General features: G+C 42.1%; 1 protein-coding gene across 3 annotated transcripts in view; it reads left to right on the top strand.

Annotated features, from left to right (window-relative positions):
- itprid1 (ITPR interacting domain containing 1) overlaps window positions 1–22264 on the top strand; it is a 35862-nt gene that overhangs the window by 8598 nt on the left and 5000 nt on the right. For all 3 annotated transcript variants that reach the window (XM_082545767.1, XM_082545768.1, XM_082545769.1), the window contains 6 exons: window positions 4590–4667; window positions 4755–4957; window positions 5300–5814; window positions 6336–6396; window positions 14175–14287; window positions 14469–16601. In XM_082545767.1, the coding sequence (XP_082401893.1) occupies window positions 4590–4667; window positions 4755–4957; window positions 5300–5814; window positions 6336–6396; window positions 14175–14287; window positions 14469–16601 (3103 nt within the window). The remainder of the gene's footprint in view (window positions 1–4589; window positions 4668–4754; window positions 4958–5299; window positions 5815–6335; window positions 6397–14174; window positions 14288–14468; window positions 16602–22264) is intronic.

Here is a 22264-nt window from a genome sequence, read left to right as displayed (position 1 = left end):
ACGCTCTACCTACTGAGCTATCTCCTCCCCCGTTTATGCTAAAAATCAGAGGATTCCGGTTGCTAGCTGATCGAGACATATCAGCGCACTCGTTCGATATTATTTTTTCATTTATTTCTAGAGTTTTCTTATGTTACGAGCTGAGCAAATTCATTGCCATAGTTTTGGAAGCCATAGATTTTTTTTTACCCTTGTTAACCAAATTGTATAACGTCTATCTATTTGTGCAGGGATAAATTCCTTATCATGTGAGACCCATCTGAGTTGTTTGAGACCAGTTCCTAGTTTAAGACTTTCACACTCATCAAACCATATCTTTAAAGGAGTTTTAGTCCATTCATTTAAATTATTTTTCTGTTCCAAATATAATTTTTTATCTCCTAATATTGTCTGTAGTGGTAATTTTAATTGTGTCACCTCTAAATATTTCCATTTTGCTTCATACGTTGGATCACACCAATAAATTAAATATCTTAATTGTGCTGCTTTAAAATAACTTTCTAAGTTTGGGAGGGAGAGTCCACCTCTTTCCTTAGGTAGTTGCAAGGTTATATATCTAACTCTTGGTTTGCGGCCCTTCCATATAAATCCCGAAATCATTCTGTTCCATAATGCAAATTGTTTAGCTGGTATGTGTACCGATATAGATTGAAAAAGGAAAAGCAATGGTGGAAGTATATTCATTTTAATCAGGTCAATCCTATTATACAGATCAAGTGGCAGTAGGTTCCACCTTTGAATATTTTCTTTCAATTCCCTTGTAATTGGTGAGTAGTTTATTTCATAGATTTCTGTCAGTGTTTTGGGAATCTTAATACCTAAATATTTAATTATTTTATTATTCCAATTAAATTTAGACATACTTTTGATCTTTGTTGTGGGTACGTAATTGTATGTGATCACCTGTGTTTTTTGTATATTTATTTTATATCCAGAAAGTTCTCCAAACGTTTCCATCTTTAACCATAACTTAGGTAAGCTTCCTTCTGGGTCTGTGAGGGTCAGCAAAACATCATCTGCATATAATCCCATTTTATATTCCGTATCCATATCCCTTTAATTTGTTCATCCTCTCTAATAGCTTGCGCCAGTGGTTCAATAAATAGAGCAAACAGGGGTGGGCTAAGCGGACATCCCTGCCTGCATCCCCTCTGCAAGGCCACTACTCCAGTTAAGCTCCCATTTATTTTTATTCTTGCTGAAGGTGAATAATATAAATTTTTAATCAGCTGAATAAAAGGGTCTCCGAAACCAAACCGTTCCATAACCAAAAATAAATAATCCCACTGGACGGAGTCAAACGCCTTTTCTGCATCAAGGCTTAGTGCAATTGATTCCGTTTGGGATTTATTCATATAATCCATTAAATGTAAGGCACGTCTTATACTGTCTTGTATCTGTCTGTTTTTGAGAAATCCTGTCTGATCTTCGTCAATAATTTCTGGTATAATATTTTTAAGCCTTTCTGCTATTATTGAGGTGAATAATCTATAATCCATATTCAGATTTGAAATTGGTCGATATGAGCTGCATTCCCTTTTGTCCTTGCCCACCTTTGGAGTTACTGAAATGATTGCCTGTCTCCAGGATGCTGGTGACTCCCCTCCCTCCAACACATAGTTAAAACATTTTAATAATAGTGATGATAATAACTCTCTAAAGGTTTTATAATATTCTGATGTAAATCCGTCCATACCCGGCATCTTATTTGTTTTTGTTTTCGCAATGGCTTTATCCAGTTCTTGTTTAGTAATTTGTTGCATTAGTCTTTTGTTTTGTTCCCGTCCAATATTAGGTAAATCCAGAGAGTGCAAAAATTTCTGAATGTTTAGAGGGTCAGCCTTTTGTGTCTCTGAATATAAGTTTTTATAATAGTTTTCAAATGAGTTTTGTATTTCTTTAGCAGTGTAACACATTTTTTGTGTCTCATCATCTTTTATACTGTAAATTCCTCTTTCTTCTTGTTGTTTTTTAATTCTCCAGGCTAATAGTTTCTTTGCTCTAGGGCCGTAATCATAATACTTTTGCTTAACAAATCTGGCCTTTAATTCTTCTTGTTTGTCATATATATCATTTAATTTACGTTTTGTTAAATTTATCTCTTCCAATGTTTGAGAGTCTTCAACAGTGGCGTGTTTAGTCTCTAAATTCTTTAATGTAAGTAGTAACTCATTAATTTGCCTTTGTTTCTCTTTCTTTTTGTACGAGGACCACATGATCAATTTTCCTCTCATTACCGCTTTGGATGCATCCCATGTAACACTTGGGGACACCTCTTGATTATCATTTTGTTCACAGTAGTTTTTATACTCATTTCTTACAAATTGTATACACTTGGTATCGTTTAACAAACTCCAATAAGTCATTCTGTCACAAATGTTTTAAAGGCACACTGCTTGGTGGTTGGTTTCATAGACCCATGGCAATGGGGGAGAAAACACCTGAATTCAAAGGTTAAGTGGTGTGTCTGTCTATTTAATATATGCTGTTCTAAAATCCATGTTCATCATAGTGTGTTAATAGGCTTTCGCAGATCCACTAATCCACTAATCATCAGTGATGATTCTTAGTTACTGTAAATATAAATTACTCTGACAGTTGGTACGGATTCAGATTGAAAGATTAATATCACTGGCATTAACTGAGTCAATCGAGGAGATTACAAATGCTATAGATCAGAAACAGTATGCAGCTGGATTGACACAATCAGTCATGTCTTAATCAATAAACGGTAAATAGTACGGGATCAGGGGGATTGTACTGCACTGGGTGACAGGAAACAATTTGTGAAGCTGGGTGACTATTCTTCATCATGCTTGGACATCACATGCGGTGTTCCACAAGGCTCTGTACTGGGTCAAAAAATGTTCATTATCTATAATAATTTATTATAAATTATATTTGTAAGGTATCTGATATATTAAAATTAGCATTATTTGTAAGTATTTTTTGTTCTGGGAGGGAATCCAAAGGACCTGCTGGATATGATCGACTCAGAAATGTGCAAAATTAAAAAGAGGTTTGACATAAACAAACTGTCACTAAATATGTAAAACTGCTGATTCATGGTGTGGAGACTAAAAGAGTTCTGAAATACAAGTTTCTTGGTGTGATAATAGATGATAAAATAAGATGGAAGTCTCATATAAATAATTTACATAACGTTTCAATATTAAGTAAAGTAAGAGACATTCTGGACCACAAGTCACTCCAGAGTCTCTATTGTTCATTGCTTTCACCATCTCTGCATTACTGTGCAGAGGTTTGGGGCAAAGCTTATAAATGTTCGCTATCATCAACCTTCATATTGCAAAAAAGGGCCATAAGGATAATCCATAAAACTGGTCACAGAGATCATACAAATCCCCTATTAAAATCAAAAATACTAAAATTCACAGATCGGGTTCATTTTCTCACTGCACACATTATGTATAAAGCAATAAACAACCTGCTTGTTGACAATACTCTGTTTTCTAAAAGGGAACATCCCTGTATCTGTATCTAAAAAGTGATTGCAGCTCTGTGTGGAGACAGACGTCCCAGCAGGACCTGAATGTGGTTTTTGCAAAGCACGAGGAGGAGGCGGGGCTTTGATCACCATTTTCACAACAGCAATGTGTATATGTGTGTGTGGGTGCGTTTATATAAGTATATACATATGTATGTGTAAATTTGTACATTTTTTAATGTGTTAATGGGGTTATAAAAATAATAAAGAAAGAAAGAATATTAATGAAGAATTTGTGATGGACTGAGCATAAACAGGAAGTAAAGTGCAGACTATGAGTTATAGTGGAAAGGGGGGCGGGATTAAATAAGCATAGGCTTCTTCCTGCATGTAAGTCATTTATTATTATTGTTTGTTTTCCTTTTGTTCTGCTTTGATTGTTTGTCACTTTTTCCTCTCGTGTTGTTCTTGTTATACTATTTTCACATGTTCAAAGTAAAGATTCGACACAAACGGTGGCTTTTGAACTGAGGACACAGCGACGTGTGTGTGTCTGTTTTTATTGTGGTGTGAGTTCTTGTGTCGTGTTTCCCTTTGTGTTTTACTCTGTCATGTTTTCCATGTTTCTGCAGCGCGTCATGTCCGTGCTCTCTCTCGTGCTCTCCTCCACTCCCACATCATGTTTCCTGTTTTATTTTGAAGGTGCTGTGTTTTCATGTCATTCTGTTCAGTCCAGCCTCCCCTGTCTCGTTATGTTTTTCATGTCAGCTGTGTTCCTCGTGTGTTCTCACCTCCTTGTTATCCCTCTGTGTATTTAGGTCAGCGCTTCCCTCAGTCCTGTGTCGTGCCCTCCCTCATGCTGTGTGGTCCCAGTGTTTCCTCGTAGGCATTATTTCTTAGAGCTACCCAGTCTAGTTTAGTTTCGTACTTCCTTGTGTCCGCAAATAAAGCTGTGTTTCTGCCTCAGTCAGTTTGCGTTTGGGACTCTCCTGCCTGCACACAGCCGTTTCATGGCAAATTGAAATCATGAAACTAGTTTATAAGTTCAAATCTAATATTTTAAAATACTGTTAAGTATCCTCGATTTATATATAAATGCATTAAATCAAATAAAACCTCGTGCTTTGATTGTATCATACAGGTGGAGCAGCTCAGGTCCAGCCCTTAGTAGGTGGAACAGCTTTAGCTCAGCAACTTCAGGTCACTCTGGACCACTCAGGTTAAACACTGACCGACACACAACAGAACTATACAACTGGAACTATTTGAATCGGTTCTGAGCAATTATACCTTCTCATACTTGCAGTGTGATGGATGTACTTAACCTATGGAACGACGACCCAGAAGAGATTCTCTTGGACCTGGGCTTTGGCTGTGATGAGCCTGACCTCTCTGGACGCATTCCGGCACGATTCATTAATTATCAGTCTCATGCAAGAGGAATAAATCTCCAAGTGTTTCTAGAGGCTCAGAAAAACCGTCTGGACCTGGAGAACCCAGACGTCAGCAGTGAGTCCAACTGATTCCTTGTTTCTTATATAAAATATTGACATCTGGTGACAAATATTTGCTTTCATACTGTCATCAGTGAGGTCCACACTAATGGAGGCTGATGAGATCTGGTTCACAGTCAAGCCCCCATCAAACTCAGATTGTTGATAGAAGTGAAAAAACAAACAAAAGCCTGTTTTCAAAAGTATTTTGAAGGCATCAGACTTCAGCACACACAAGGAATACTAAATCTGTGCTACAAATACACAAACAATGGAGAGACATTGTTTTCGTGATGCTGTACGTTGTATAATCAAGTCCATATTTCTGAAAACAAGACTTTTTTTCTTCCTATCTCAGATCGGTTTAGACAACTTGAGGTTCTACAGCAGGTCACTACAGCATTCTCCAGCTTTATAGGATCTTCCTCCTCTCCACTGAAAGCAACACAAGGAAAAGACCTGCCTCCTGAGGCCCAGGAGAGGAGAAGGCGCATGAGCATGCTGTTCAGACGAGCATCAAAAAAGTCACTTGGCCAAATACACAGGAATAAAACCCATGGCCTGACTATACCTGCTGCCAACTGTGTTCCTGCATCTGAGTCACAGCAACCCACATCCAGCCCTAGAGACAAAAACGTCTGCTTAAAAAGAGTTAAACCAGGCTCTCTAGAGACTGCGTCTCTGAGTACTTTGGCAGAGGAACAAGGAAATGATCCAGACCTTCAATCCCAACATCCCTTGGTTTATTTACTATCCCAGGAGGGAGCGCTCAAATCTGCACCCCTGAGAGAAGGTCACCCCTTGGCAGCTAAATCTTTCTTACAGAGGAAGAAGAGCCAAGGACAGATCAGGGAATCGTTTGAAATGGAGGAGGCAAGTTGAAGTCTGTTATAGAACAGAGAAGCCCTTAAAACCTGAAATATGAAAACAATGGACAGTTTTTTTTAAAATAGAGAGTTTAGTGAACAATTTTGTTTACAAAATTAATTACATATTAATTTCCATATATTTCATTTGTATCATTTATGCTACATCTGGTATTTTTTTTAAATAATTGCTTAAAAAAGTGTTGTGCAATTTAATTAGGTTTTTCACACCATTGTTTTTCTTGTGACATTACCAATAAGTTTGATGTGTCACATGGCCCTCTTCCTATTGTATCCAAGATGGCCGACTTCTAAATGGTCACCATGGTCACCACCCACCTTGAGGAGTTTGCCCCCTCGCATCTACTAATGTGCCACAAACAGGACGTTAACATCACCAACCATTCCCATGTTATTACGGTGTATCCGTATAAATGGCCCACCCTGTATATCTAATATTTTTCCTTCTGTGTTGACTTCCTGTGAGTTTTACTAATCATACACATTATATTTCATATCTCATTCTAGATACAGAGCTTTGATGAAAGCAGTGTTGCAGTGAGCTACGTGGGAGGAGCAGAAAACTTTGGTTAGTAAAACTGTACAATTACAAAGTAACAAGACTGTAGCAATTAAAGAAATATCAGCAAAGTTTTCTCTTCATAGAAGTAACATGGAAAGAGGACAAAGTGGATGCTTCATTCAGGTGCTACATGATCTGTTAAATCTCTGCATACCTTCTCATTCTTTGCTGTTTTTTATTCACTCACTATTTTTTATTCAGTCCCAATTATAAAAGGATAAAAACTTCCTCATACATGAAACATCTGGGATTCTTTGTAGGTATGTAATTCATGGACATAAACAGAGCACAATTACATTATTTGCATGCAGTTTTACCATCATGGAAGAGTCTACCATGATCCAGAGATGCAAAGTCGTTACAGGCTTTGGTCATTTTCATATTTGGATCATTGCTGTCAAACCAAGTATTACATCATGTTGTAATTGCAGCATTAATATGTGATCGAGGGAATTTTATTGCATTGCTCTCTTGCACCCTCAAGTGCAGAGACCAGAGCATGTTTAATATTTACACAGTTGTGTTTTAGGTACATCTAATTAAGCTTTTGCTTAAAAAGCATACACTTGACCATACTATACTTCAAATACACTTGACTTATACTTGAACCTACACTGAAGAGCTTGAGATGTTGTCCATTTATAGACCTATATGGTAAATGCTACATGGGTTAGAGTGCACTATACAGGTCATCGGATGTTCAAGATGGGCTTTACGTCTACCAACAACTGCTCACACTGCCAAACCAATTCACCAGACAATTATATCCACGCTCTTTGGTTCTGTCCACCAGTTCAGAAGTTTTGGCGTGAGATATGTGAAGACTTATCAAAGTGTCTGAAATGTAACATTCCAACTTCCCCCTTAGTGTGTTTGTTGGGCAGCTTAGATAATGTCACTTCAGAAAAGAATATAGCCCATATGGTTTTCACTGCCCTATGCATAGCCAAGAAAACAGTCCTCATGAACTGGAAAAATAAAAATAATCTTAATTCTAACCAATATAGAAATTATCTATTAGATTACATTAGTCTTGATACGGCCTCTGCCACCACATCAGATCAATTGCTCTGGGCTCCTTTGATCAGCTCCATCACCTAGTGGGGGTGGGGGGCATAGTTTGGTCCCGCCTTCACTGTTGTGATTGGTGTGGGGGTAGGGACAGGCTTAGGGCGTCGGGGGGTTCCCCGGAGGCATCTTCCTTGGGGGGCTCAACCCGGGGTAGCGGTCATGTCCGGTTAGGGGCTCTGTTGGCTCTCAGGTGACTGTTTCCTCGTGGCTGCGTGCAGCGGGGCTAGGGGAGGGTCTGTGCTGACGGACGTGGGTTACTGACCTGGTAGCCTGGCTGCCCCTGGGTGGGTCCGGGATGGGCGTGAGGTTCTGGGGGCGCTCCGTCTCTGGGCTGGGGCCCTGGCCGGGCCTCGGGGGCTTGGGTCCTGGTTGGTGTGTTGCCGGGGTTGTGGGCGGGCGGGTGCATGGGGGCCCAGCCCTGGCGCGGGGTGCCGCCGGTGCATCGAGCCACCTGGGGGGCTCTTCAACTGGTGGGGGAGATTGTCACATCTTGCAGGAGCTTTCCTCTCTTCAGGAACTCTCTCTGCAGGAAGGGGAAATACAGGAGAGGTGGAGGAAGATCTCAGCCTGGGCGTTTATTGTCTTATGTAGTCTGGAAGATGAATGGATGGTGGGGTGGGTGCAGTTTTCTCTGTGGTGGGGTTGGGTGGACTGTCCCGGGCTCTGTGGGGCCGGGAGGCGCTGCTGCACTGGTCCCCGGTCTGGATGGGCCTGGGCCCCCTTTCCCTGGCGGGTCGCGGAGTGTGGGAGTGCCAACTGGGGTCAGCGGGGGAGCTGGCCCCAGGGAGGGGTCACTTGCCCCTCCCTTCCTTCCCTCCCCATCTCCAGCTGCCTCCCTCTTCCCGCTCCACCACAACCACCCTCACATGCAGGGCCTTGGAGTAGGGGTATGTCACCAAGGTGCAGAGGAGGCTACCCCCCCCCCCCCCCCCCCCTCTGTCCCCTTCTGGCTGCCTCTGCCTCAATTTTATCCCACAACTTAGACATTCACATTACTCACACTCTCATTACACATACATATAGGATCTTGGGGGTGGGCACGATACACGGAGTCCAAAAAGACCATCAGGGTGTACACCCCACCCCTGGCGTCGTTGCCCACCTCTCAATTTTAAATACACGTAGACATTGAGGGCTAGCAGGAGGGACCATGCGCTTACCTGCTGCTCTCTGGCAGGTAGCTCCATGCCCTCCTGGGTTTTAAATGCACCTTAGAACACACATGCATCAACACTACAATGAGCGGGTGGAGGGAGGTTTGGAGTCTTCTCCCACCCCCATTCTCTGCGACCTGCTGGAGCGGGGGGGCTAGGAGGAGGAGTTGGCCGTCCGACTGCGGTCTGGAGTGTGGGGCCTCCCTGCTGCTGCGGAGTCGGGGCGGTCTGCCTCCCCCCACCGCAGGGAAAAGGGTAACACCACCTGGGTCTGGGTGCAGTTCCCCCCTCCAGGGGCAAGGGTACCTAGACCCGGTTCGTAGAGTACGCTTGGGGAGTGTGATCGTGTGTACAGCGTCTCTTTATGTCTGTCTCCACGTTGGTTGAGTGTGGAGTAAGTGCATATGAGAGCATGAGGGTGGGAATGGATGTTTGTGTCTGTGTGTGCCTGTATGTCTGTGTCTATATGTCAGGTTGGATATCAGACGCCACCTCTCTGGGGACATCTCAGGCCCTCCAAGGTTTGGAGGCCTATCTCCCCCCACCACCACTTCCCCTGCCAGTGGCGGACCCCCTCAGACATCGGTGCGTTGGTGGTTCTTTGTGTCTGGGGATGGGCGTCCAGGTACACGCCAGCTCACTCCTTGGCGGCCGCTTATCGGGGCCTGGAGCCTGGGGCTCGCTCAGGCCACTTCGGAGGTGGGGTGCCCCCGGCCTCTCGGCCTGGGGCTCGGTCACTCAGGCACAGCTGGCTGCCGGCGGAGCACACGGGCGCGTCACTGCAACTCCCCCTGGCTTCTGCTCCGCGGCTGCTGGGTAAACCCTCATCTGGGACTCTCCTCAGCTCTTTCTGGGACAGTGGCGCGGCTGCCCCTCTGTTGGTCTTCCTTGGTCTCTTGTGTTCTGGGGGCCTCTGGATGTCTGGAGTTTTGATCTCCTCCATACCTGCTTCATGCCCTGGAGGACGGGGCTGTGGCCCCCCCACACCCTCTAGCAGATCATTACATGAAGGAACCTTTTAAAAAACAAAAACCAAGCGCGTCCATGCTCACAGGTGTACACACGGGTGATCACACCCACAAACTACACCCTTTTTGGCTCCTACCTCAAAGCACACTGTGTTCTGTTGATCTTATGTGCTGCACAATAATGTTTAATATTTAATATTTACTGTCATATTCCCATATATCATTGTGATGTTGTTTATTCTATTACTCTTGTTCCTTTTTGCTTGTTTTCTTTTTTCTTTCTCAACAGGTGATCCAGGTGATCGATATATGCATTTTTTTTCCTTTTTTTGTTTTTTTATTTATTTATTTATTTTTTCTGCTCATTCTGTTGGTTTTTGTTTTTTGCCCTTCTCCCCCGTCCCTCTTCTCAGCTGTTTCTCTTTCCCTCTTTCTTTCTCTCCTTCTTTCTCCAGTCAAGTCTGTCCCGTATACAGCAAGTGAAAATAAAATAAACAATAAAAGGTGAATCAAATGGACCATTATGGCAAGGCTGGGATGGTCAATTTGGTAAAGTAAATCCGTTGGGCATCTTTCTTTGCCTTTAGACAATAATTCTGATGCAAAAGAGCCAAACGGGACAGGCAAAAAAACAAAAAAAAAAAAAATGCTACATGGGTTGTTTCAGTTTCCAACTTAACTTTCATGCTTTTTTCTTCCTGGAAAAGCTATTAGACTTACTACATTTTCAATGGTCTAAAGATTAAACAAGCACTAAGCAGCACTAAGAGGAACTTCTACAAGATCTTTGCACAACCAAAAAAAATTCCTTGGACTTGACCTGCTTTATCTGTGATACAATCATATCCGGCCCACGAGATAATTTCATATGCCAAGGCAGACCTTCCGAAGACAGCAAGTGTAGTGGTACAGGCCAGGTGCACAAAGAGACGGGGAGCCAGATTTAAATGCAAGCATGTCAAGAAAAAAGTGGAGAACTGAGTGAAAAATGTAAAATGAGCAGCATCTGGCTGCAGCTCAATGATATTGGAGACTGCAAAGCGGAGTGCAGAATTTATAAAATTAGGAACTGGATGAAGTGATACCGGTGTTTATTTTCAGCCACTTTTATTGTGGAGGACATAATGTTTCAAACTTGTCCAAGGCTTAAACCTCATGTATGTTCTCCCATTAAGTTAAGTCAAGTGGCTTTATTGTCATTCCAACCATGCATAGTGGTACAGTACAGAGACGACGTTACTCCAAGACCATGGTGCTACATATCAACACAGGATAACATAAAGTGCAATGTGCAAAGATTGCACAAAAACAAAACAAAGACAGTGCAACAGTAGACAGAACAGAACAATACAGAGACAAGACAGTGCTGACACAATAGTGCAATAGAAATGTGCAAAAAGTAACTTGGTGTATGAAGGTGTGTGTGTGTCGGTCCAGTCACTGAGTGTTCAGGAGTCTGGCGGCTTGGGGAAAGAAACTGTTTCACAGTCTGGCAGTGAGGGCCCGAATGGTCCGGTACCTCTTGCCTGAAGGCAGCAAGATGAAGAGTGTATGTGAGGGGTATGTGGGGTCCTCCACAATGCTGGTGGCTTTGCAGATGCAGTGGGTGCCATAAGTGTCTGTGATGGAGGGAAGAGAGGCTCCAATGATCTTCTCAGCTGTTCTCACTGTCTGTTGTAGGGTATTGCGATCGGATACGGTGCAGTTACCATACCAGACAGTGATGCTGCTGCTCAGGATGCTCTCGATAGTCCCTCTGTAGAACATAGTGAGAATGGATGGAGGGAGATGGGCTTTTCTCAGCTTCTGCAAGAAGTAGAGATGCTGTTGGGCCTTCTTAGTCATGGAGCTGGTATTGAGGGACCAGGAGAGGTTCTCCGCCAGGTGGACACCAAGGAATTTGGTGCTCTTGACCACCTCCACAGAGGATCCATCGATGTTCAGTGGACAGTGATCTCTCCATGCTCTCCTAAAGTCAACAATTATCTCTTTTGTCCACATTCAGAGACAGGTTGTTGACTCTACACCAGTCCGTTAGCTGTTGCACCTCCTTTCTGTATGCTGACTCGTCATTCTTGCTGATGAGACCCACCACAGTCATGTCATTGGTGAACTTGATGATGTGGTTTGAACTGTGCATCGCTGCACAGTCGTGAGTCAGTAGAGTGAACAGCATTGGGCTGAGCACACAGATGATGTGTTCTCCTTCAAGTTGGTGCAGTCGCCATTTCATAGAGCTTCCCTGAACATGTCCCAGTCACTGTGCTCAAAACAGTCCTGAAAAGCAGAGAGAGCTCCTGCAGGCCAAGTTTCATCTGTTCAGAACTGGTTTCCAGCGTCTGACGAGCGGTCTGCATGCTGTAAATAGCATAACAAGTGGTCTGAGTATCTGAGGTGGGGGCGAGACTTTGCTCTCTACATGCTGAAATGTTTGTATAAACAAGATCCAGCCCATTTTTTCCCCTCACCGCAAAGTCCACGTGTTGATGCAATTTCAGAAGCAGTGACTTGAGATTTGAGTGGTTGAAATCTCTGGCGATAATAAACAGTCCATCGGGTGTGAGTTCTGCAGCTCGCCCCCTTAGCGTTAGTGCTGGGTGGCATTTACACTGCTGTAATGAACACCGCAGTGAATTCCCGAGGAAAGTTAAAAAGGTCTGCATCTAACAGTCCTAAACTCTACCAACAAAGAGCAGTAGTAAGAAACAAGCACAGAGTTCTTGCACCATTCCAAGTTTATGTAGACACACAAGCCACCACCAGGAGTCTTACCGCACAGAGCTGCATTTCTGTCTGCACGAAATGAAATGAGCCCGTGTAGCTGAATGGTGGTGTCTGGAGCTCTGTCACTGAGCCATGCTTCTGTAAAATGCTGCATGCTGCATCTCTGTAAAAACAAAGATGCAGCAGTCCCTAAATTCCCACTGTGTGGTCTGCTCACTGGACAATAAACTGGACTACATCTGACTAAAACAGCAAGGGTTTGAGAGCAGGATAGATGGGAGAGCTTGGATTTAAGCTTAGTAGTAAATGCATAAAAATAAGTCTCAGTTCAGTATTGAGCATTAATAATAATAATAATAATAATAATAATAATAATATTTCTTAACATGTTTGATCTGCTAGGTTTCACAGCATTTCCTACTGATAAAAATTCACCCTATGGCCATTCATACTACACAAAGTAATTAAGCAATAAACAATTAAATGACAGAAAAGTTCCTGTTTTTCATTTTCTACTACAAGATCAAAGTGGTCTGGGGCATCCATTGTCAAACTGGGCGACTTCGGTGTGATTGGACTACTGGAGGGATGTGATTGGGAGGAACAGCTTGCCTAATCTAAATCCTGAGAGTACAGAGTCTCGTCTTTATTGTTGAACCTTTGTGATTCTTTCAGTTTGTCTATAATAAACATTATGTTTAGCTTAAGGGCATTTATATAAGGTAGGGCAGTGAAGGGAATACTTTGAGAATCTCCCGATTCGCACTAAAATGCCTTCCTGGAAGGAAGCAAAGACCAAGGATAAGTAGGACATCTTGCACATCACTGGGAATGTATAAACTTCAAAGAGAGTCCCTACTGTGGTCACAAAACAGGTGGAGTCTAACCAGTAATTTTCTGTCAAAGACATTGTTTATTAATACATACTTGGTCACAAGCAATACCAGTAACTGACTCCAGGATGAACCAATGCCAAAACAACAATCAAAAGCGGCTATCTTTCAAGGAGCTGTGCTACCTTATTCCTATGTGACAAAAAAACAAGCAAAAAACTAAACAAACAGAAGGCATATGCTAAACCTAACTCCCTAGATGAACAACAGGAGAACAAGTGTTCAGAGCAAAAAAGCAGTTCAGCTCTTACGTTTCAGTGATCTGTGTATATACACAATGAGTAAGTTAAGCACAAGAACTACTAGCAAGAAACCAGCTCACAGACACAAGGCCAAGCAAAGCTAAGGGTCTCTCCACAAGGCGCAAGAGAATAATGTTGCTGCTGTCATTTGCTGCAAGGGAAAAGCTGTTGGGGACCGGGGGTTTTGACATGCACATATGTTCAAAGTACCAAATATCATGGATATACATGGATTCGACCAATCTGGAGGAAACCTGCAAAAAACTCAAAGTTTGTGAGGTCACAATCTTATAAAAAACAGTGCACACAAAAAACACACAAAAAGCTACAATGAACAAGGGTTAAAAACAATTAAATCCATTATATTCAGCTCCATACAATTATCGCAGCAATTCAACTAGCAAGAGTTGACTGATCTCGGTTCATCCTATGACCCTGAGCTGTGGGAGCTGATGGAAAGAATGAGACTATGTATGCAAATGTCTTTCTCTGAAGGGTGTCTGATCCTGGGGCAGGCACTGGACATGCTGGAGAGATTGTTTTTATTAGCTGGCCTGGGAACAATAGACCTCTAGAAAGTTTGGAATAAAAAACAGATTTCCCACAACATGTTTTCAAAACTTTTTAAATTCCAGCGTTGAGACAAATACCAGAGATTTTGATAAGTTGTGGATATAATTCCATGTCCTCTTTCTCTTTGTCTTCTCATTCCTCCTTCATTTGTTTGAGCAGTGAGAGGTGTAATGCGGACCAACAGCTGCCAGTCAGACAGCAGTGGCTTTCTAGAAGAACCCTTTATACCACTGGTCCCTCATTTGGCATCACCAGGATCTGAAATCATCAAGGTCTCTTCTCTTGTCAATGCAGTCTCACTTTTCTCACAGTCTGTCAAGTTTATTGAAATGCAGCGCACTACCCTAATTCATAACACTGACACTAGATCGTAGAGTATACTAAGTTGCTATTTAGGATATTTAGAGCATTTGAATGTTCAGATGTTTGACTGTATTTCCTGTTTGATTTCAGGCTCGCTCAGGGTTTTCAGAAATGAGTGGTGACAATCAGGACAGTGAGAAACCAGAGTCTTCTGCTTTTTCTCCTCATACTGACAAATCTCCCATCCCTGCCTCAACAATGACCTCTTGTGGTTTTAATAAATATCTCCCTTCCTCACCCTGCCCTTCACCAGATTCTACTATAGACTCGAGCTCTTCCATAGCTTCTGCCTCACTGCCTCTCTCAAGTTGTGACCTGCAAATTGCAAACACTGAAACAGTACCAAATCCGGATCAGTCTCCACCCGCTTCAATAAAAAGTTTTTCTTCTGGTCCTATATCGTCTCAGCATCCCACTTCTCCTCCTTTACCTCACTCTGCTAACAGAGAGATCTGTTCTCCACCCACTTTGGTCTCTCCCAAATTACTCAAGTTAATCTCACAAACTCCCGAAAGCAACAAAAACAAATCTTTTTTTCTAGATTCTGATGGAATAAGTTTTTCAAAGCCAACTGCTGATACACAAAAGGAAGAGGATGAAAGTCTCCCTTTGCTCTCTTTTCATTTGGACAAAGCTAATCCATCAGCACCACCTGTTTTGGACTTCTCAAAATTAGAGGAAGGTTTTCCCACACCTTCCTCCCTTTCTTATAAACTTGACATCCCAGTTTGTCAGCCTGATGTGTCATCACAATCACATCATCAAAATGACCTCATAGACCCAGCTTCAGGAGAAATTTCAGACCAGTCAGAGCAAGTTGTCTCTGGACAGCATAGTGCAGTCTTACCCCCAGAGAACAGACAGCATTCTCACAATGATAACAATGATCTTGCTCTATCCTGTCAGATCCAAAATGGTACAAATGCCAAGATGAATGATATACTGTTGGAAAAATTTCAGAGGAATGAAAAACAACAGGAAAAAAGTGAGGGACACGGTCCCCAACTTTCTCAAGAAGCTGTCGTTTACATCTCAGACACAGAAACTCCCGCTAATCTGTCAGAAGGTTCTGCACCTTCACCTTCTGAAGTAGAAAGCCAGTCAGAAATGGATACACTGGTCAACTCCTCTACTGTGCATGATGACATGTCAGCAAAGACAAAACACAACGATATTAGAAAACTCTATCAAAAACACGTTGCTGGTAAAGAAAGTGAATCACCCGGGAGTTACATACGCTTACACAATCAAGTTGCACAGGCACACAGTGGAGATGAAGTAAAACCCAATAATCTCATTGCAATTGAGAACTTAGATCTGGTATTTGAAACCTCAGTAGATGACTCTGACAATGAGAATATAGATTTAGATGACTTTTTTCAGCAGCTTGATACTGAAGGGCGAGTCTATTGGGCAGAACCCATCCAGTTGTCCAATCCAACCCCTGAAGCGTCAGGAAGCTTTGAAATCTCAGATGGAACTCCTGGAAATCTTCCTGTAGATTCATTTTCTTCCACAGGCAATGCCATCCCTTTACCGATGTCATACTCAGCGAACACAGACAGAGGCCAGACCTCAAGAGCTGCAAATGGCTCCTTGGATGTACCTTCCTCACTGACATCCACATCCCAGTCTGCAATCCCGAATGTCAGACCATCAAATCGTTCTGTTTCAGTTCAAATGCCGTCATATCTGTCTTCTCATATTGTCCACAGAAAGGATGTTCCATACACTCCTGAGTCAAAAAGCACTCGTCTCCCTATCATTCTACCTTTGGACACCTCCAGCCCCTTTCGTGCTGTCCAGTCATGGACAGACCTGCAAATTCAGCGCAATACTCTGACCAAGAATTTATCATATGGGGCTCTTCATGCTGTTCCAAACAAAACAAATTTGTCCATGAGTTGCCCAGGAATGACACAAAGACCAACACATCAAGAGCTCTTCTCTTCATCTCCTTCTTTCTTTCACCTGTCTAATAATTGGAAATCACAGGAGACTATCCCTGAGATGGCTATAAATTGTAAGCCAGAGTCAGTATCTGTAGATACAGGATTGTGGCCGGATGAGCAGGAAGAAGACATGAACAGAAATGGAAATGAAACTCAGAAGCAACTTTGGGAGGGCAATCAGCAAGACACCATGGCATGCTGCTGCTCCTGTGACCATACCTGCTGTATTCACAAGAGTAACAACAAGGAACCCACTTTCGGAAACAGTCCTGTGAGTAATACCACACTGTCCAGTATCCTTACTTAATTTTGTGTATTTAGCCAAATAGATTTATGTTGATACCCTCATATAAAATTCACACCCTTTTACGTATAACTTCAGTTGCTGGACTACATGTATTCAAGCACCACAGTGAGTAAGGTTTGGTTTTATTTTACGTCTATAGTCTTACAGTTTTTCAGGTTCAGAACAAGGCCGATAGGCAGTGTCTGATGAAAGTAGTTTAGAATTTGAGTTCCATTCTGAACCTTTAGGGCCCGAGGACTAAAGTTATTGGGACTGCTGTCCCTCATCCTGCACTTCCCCACAGCTGGTACTACCAACAGAAGGTTCTTATGACTGTGAGTTTGCCTGTATCAACCAGTTCTTCCACATGAAACTTTTCAATAAGGCACACAGGGTAGGTAGGGGCAGGGATGGTTGCATTAAGAGATTTGATTGGGCAAGAATGGGCTGCTGTCAGTGCTTGTGGGGCTGGTGTGCGGCAACCCTGCAATCTAACTGAAACCTATTTATTTATTTGCAAGGCTAGAATGGGACTGGTAATTTTGTTTCAGGCAGCCCATCATGTTTGCTCAAGAAATCAAATCACACACAAAAAAACCCTGCTTCACTCCTCCTACACTTCTCCACATCTGGTGCTAAAAACAGCAGCCTCCTGTGACCGTGAGGGCTGGTTACTAGTTGTTGTTGGTACTACTGTTGACAGTGCAACATCACCAAAAGCTAATGTCATTAATTTGAAACACTTTGCTACATTTATTGTTAGTTTCTTCTTTTTTTTTTTCTGTTTTAGCTTTTGAGCTCCACCTTTTCGGCCATTCTTCCACACAATAATCTAACAATAATCTTCCACACAATAATCTTCCACACAATAATCTGTTCTACAAGGTGCGTGAACACACAGCGAAGATAGGGGAGCGCCCGGTTGCGTTATGAGATTTGATTGGGCAAAAAAGTGTCATTAATGAAAATGAACAAATGGGCTACTGTCAGCGCCCGATGTTGCACATCTTTCATTGTCCCAATGCATTCAACTCATTGGCCTAAAAGTACGTCGGCCCACTGGGAAAATCCCCGGTATGCCGGATAACCAGTCCAGCGCTGTTTATTAGGGATGGAAATCAAGAACCGGTTCCAGAAGCACAGTTCCTTGGAATTGTTAGGCTGTTTGCCTATCAATCTTGCTTATTGGTTACACTACAACTAGGTGATTTGACTTCATTTGTCAGAGGAGGAAAATGCTAGTGTATATGGACAACTTTTATTTTTATTGCACAAAAGGATGTGAGCGATGGTAAAGCGGAAGCTGCCTCCAGGACAGAAACAGCTGCATTATGCTGCTAACATCACTTTGGCTTTTTGCAAGCATCTGCACAGACAGCATGCTAATGCTAAGATAGCAAGACGGCATGCAAACACTAAGCTAGCCAAAAGTCCAGAGTGATGGAAGCTGAAAGCTGTGTGAAAGCTGACCAAACTCATGAGAGGTCCTGCTGCAGCTTCTGTTTCTAAAGAAAAATCACTGTGATAATTGGTTTGAAATATCGTTTTGCTGGTTTTCACTTTTGCTTTGTGGTGTTGGACTCATGTAAATGGACTGATTCTTATATAAATGGACTGATTCTTATATAGCGCTTTTCTACTCTCTCTGAGGACTCAAAACACTGTATACAACATGCCTCATTCACCTATTCACACCTACTCATACAAACACTTCTATACTCAAGTGCAATCTAAAAACATTCACACATTCACACTCTGATGGACGCATTGGAGAGCAAAATTATAAAATTATAGATCCAAATATTGAGATAAAGATTATACAGTGGGATGCAAAAGTTTGGGCAACCTTGTTAATAGTCATTATTTTCTTATATAAATCGTTGGTTGTTACAATAAAAAATGTCAGTTAAATATATCATATAGGAGACACACACAGTGATATTTGAGAAGTGAAATGAAGTTTATTGGATTTACAGAAAGTGCGCAATAATTGTTTTAACAAAATCAGGCAGGTGCATAAATTTGGGCTCCACAAAAAAAGAAATGAAATCAATATTTAGTAGATCCGCCTTTTGCAGAAATTCCAGCCTCTAAACACTTCCTGTAGGTTCCAATGGGAGTCTGGATTGTGGTTGAAGGTATTTTGGACCATTCCTCTTTACACAACATCTCTAGTTCATTCAGGTTTGATGGCTTCCGAGCATCAACAGCTCTCTTTAACTCACACCACAGATTTTCAATAATATTCAGGTCTGGGGACTGAGATGAACGTTTTACTTGTTCCTCTACATGAATGCCTTAGTGGATTTTGAGCAGTGTCTCGGGTCGTAGTCTTGTTGAAAGATCCAGCCCCGGCGCAGCTTCAGCTTTGTCACTGATTCTCCAGAATCTGCTGATACTGAGTGGAATCCATGTGTCCCTCAACTATGAAGGGATTCCCAGTCCCTGCACTGGCCACACAGCCCCACAGCATGATGGAACCACCACCATATTTTACTGGAGGCAGCAGGTGTTTTTCTTGGACTGCTGTGTTCTTTTTCCTCCATGCATAACGCCCCTTGTTATGCCCAAATAACTCAATGTTAGTTTCATCAGTCCACAGCACCTTACTCCAGAATGAAGCTGGCTTGTCCAAATGTGCTTTAGCAAACCTCAAGTGTCTCTGTTTGTGCTGTGGGCGGAGAAAAGGCTTCCTCTGCATCACTCTCACATACAGCATCTCCTTGTGTAAAGTGCGCCGAATGGTTGAACGCTGCACAGTGACTCCATCTGCTGCAAGATGATGTTGTAGGTCTTTGGTGCTGGTCTGTGGGTTGATTCTGACTGCTCTCACCATTCGTCGCTTCTGTCTATCCGAGATTTTTCATGGTCTGCCACTTTGAGCCTTAACTTGAACTGAGCCTGTGGTCTTCCATTGTCTCAATATGTTCCTAACTGTGGAAACAGACGGCTTAAACCTCTGAGACAGCTTTCTGTATCCTTCCCCTAAACCAGACCTTCCCAAAGTGTGGGGCCCGCAAAGCAGGAGATGAAGCATCGCTGAATATGTTTCCAAACCAACTTCATTCTAAGCCAAAGACTAGAAAATATGGTGAAGCAAATCTGCCCTTTGGCTTCACCTGCACAAGTGCCGAGGTAGGTCTCCCTGCAGGATTGGTTTTCCCTTCGTCGGGAGCAGCGCTGGGCTCTTCAAATCACGGACAAACAGGATCCCACAGTTGTTTATGTTTTTGAACCCATTTTGCACAGAGAGGCATTTTTTGAATAATGTATTGATGCAATGTTGAATATTATTACACAGGAAAAAAAAACAGCTACAGTAAAATAATGACACCGTGACGCCTCTGCCTTTGTAAATGGAGGGACAGTAACTGCGTGTAAAACCTGCAGACAGTCAGATTAACAGTATTTTGTCTCTATCTGCCATCCTGCAATTCATCTCATGTAAACAATAACGTGGCCACAGCGTGACGTGAAAAAAGACACATACCTTTGACGTTGCGTGACGAACTCTGTATTCCTCGTCCACACATAAACGAAAAAAAAAGGAGTTTAAAAAAATCTCAGTTTTCGGTGATTCGAAACGCCGTTTACGTGGACGAAACAGCTGCGTGTTCAAAAATACCCATGTAGGTGCGGACGTAGCGTAAAAGAGTTAGTAGTTTATTTTCTTACTACCTGTAATTTATTGCAGATTACTTGTATTTGCTTAATTATTTACTAAATGTTTGAGGTGTGAAATAAACCACAATGGAGCAAAATATGGGTGTGTGTGGTTGGAGGATGTGTTAGTGCGTGCGTGCACGCAGGGGGGCGCGAACATTTTTCTTGTAAAACAAAGGGGGGCCCAGCAAAAAAAGTCTGGGAACCGCTGCCCTAAACAGAGATGGGCAGTAACGCGTTACTTGTAACCTGATTACTTTTTTCAAGTAACGAGTAAAGTAAGGGATTAGTATTGCAAAAACTGTAATTAGATTACCGTTACTTTCCCGTAGTAACGCTGCGTTACTGTGTTACTAAAACCGTGATTCTTTGCGAGAATGTCTCACGACAGTGACGTAAGCGAGTGCGCCGTTAGTGACAACAGCTGTGTGCAGATCAACAATGGATCACATATCGATTGTGGGAGAGAGTATGAGCGTGCAGCGTTTAAAGCGTGGAAGTACTGACCTGACTTTGAGTTTGATTCCATAAAAAGTGACAAAAACATTAGTGTCCGTTGTGTGTGGGAAGAAAACTTATTTTTACAGCGAAAAAAACCCCTAAACTTCCAAACAAGCACCGAGTAGCTACGACGTAATGGGAAACTCAGAGAAACTCACGGATTCTTCCACTGACCGCGGCACACCTGCACCAGGGTAAACCTCCGCCTGCCCCACTCCTGCTTTACAGGTGAAAATAGAGCAACAGGACCGCTGAGTCTTTGACTTTATTTATTTTCTGCTGTGTTTTACTTGCATCTATTTGAAAGACTGAGTGTAAACACAAAAAATATTTTATTTTATGTGCTGGAATGTGCAGAAAATAGGTTTAAATGTTAAACTAATTTATTCAAGTCAGAGAATGTTGCATATAATTAAATTTTTGCTTGATGCATAAAGTTAAAAGATTAAAACTGATAAAACAAGTTAAAAAAAGAGACTTTTCCTTTTAACTACATTTTGTATGATGGATTATGTAGAAAAAGTAGAATTGGGCTGAAAGATCTATCGCTTTATCACCTCTTCAGGTTGTAAATCGTGTTTTTAAAAAGTAACTAAGTAACTAAGTAATTAATTACTTTTGAAAATAAGTAATCAGTAAAGTAACGGGATTACTTTTTGGGGGAAGTAATCAGTAATTAGTTACTGATTACTTTTTTCAAGTAACTTGACCAACACTGGCCCTAAACCATGATGATGAACAATCTTTGTCTTCAGGTCGTTACAGAGTTGTTTTGAGACCCCTGTGTTGCTACTCTTCAGAGAAAATTAAAAGACGAGGGAAAATTACAATTGACCCCCTTAAATACTCTTTGTCATTATTGGATTCACCTGTGTATGTAGGTCAGGGGTCACTGAGCTTACTAAGCCAATTTGAGGTCCTGAGACAGTTTGTTTCAGCTATTTAAGTGGGTAACATTAAAAGTTATGTAATGAGTAGTATATTAAATTACTTTCTCCTTGGAGTAATTGAGTAACATATTGCTTTACTTTTAACAAAAGTGTTCTTTGTAATATGTTTTTTAGTAATGACCCCACATGCAGAACCATTTGACCACAGAGCATGCTATTAATCTGCATGAATCTAATCTGTAATCTCTGCCCACAAGTTTGCATCGGCCCACTGGGCAACTGCTCGGTATGCCAGATTAGAAGTCCAGTCCTGGAAAGGTCTACTGTGTATACATCAGTGAGTAATTAGCTAGCTATTACACAAGAAAAGCTTTTTCTACCAACCGTAGTGTAGCCAAAGACAGAGAAATCCAAAGTATGAAAAATACAACACTAAAGTATAACTAACTTCAATAATTACTTCCTCCAAACCATCAACGTGTCTTTTAGACCCCATTCCTACAAAACTGCTCAAAGAAGTCCTGCCATTAATTAATTCTTCGATCTTAAATATGATCAACCTATCTCTAATGATCAGCTATGTACCACAGGCCT

Source organism: Aulonocara stuartgranti (assembly GCF_965226115.1).
Source record: "Aulonocara stuartgranti genome assembly, chromosome: 9".
Taxonomy (NCBI): domain Eukaryota; kingdom Metazoa; phylum Chordata; class Actinopteri; order Cichliformes; family Cichlidae; genus Aulonocara; species Aulonocara stuartgranti.
This window is presented reverse-complemented; position numbering and strand designations above follow the sequence as displayed.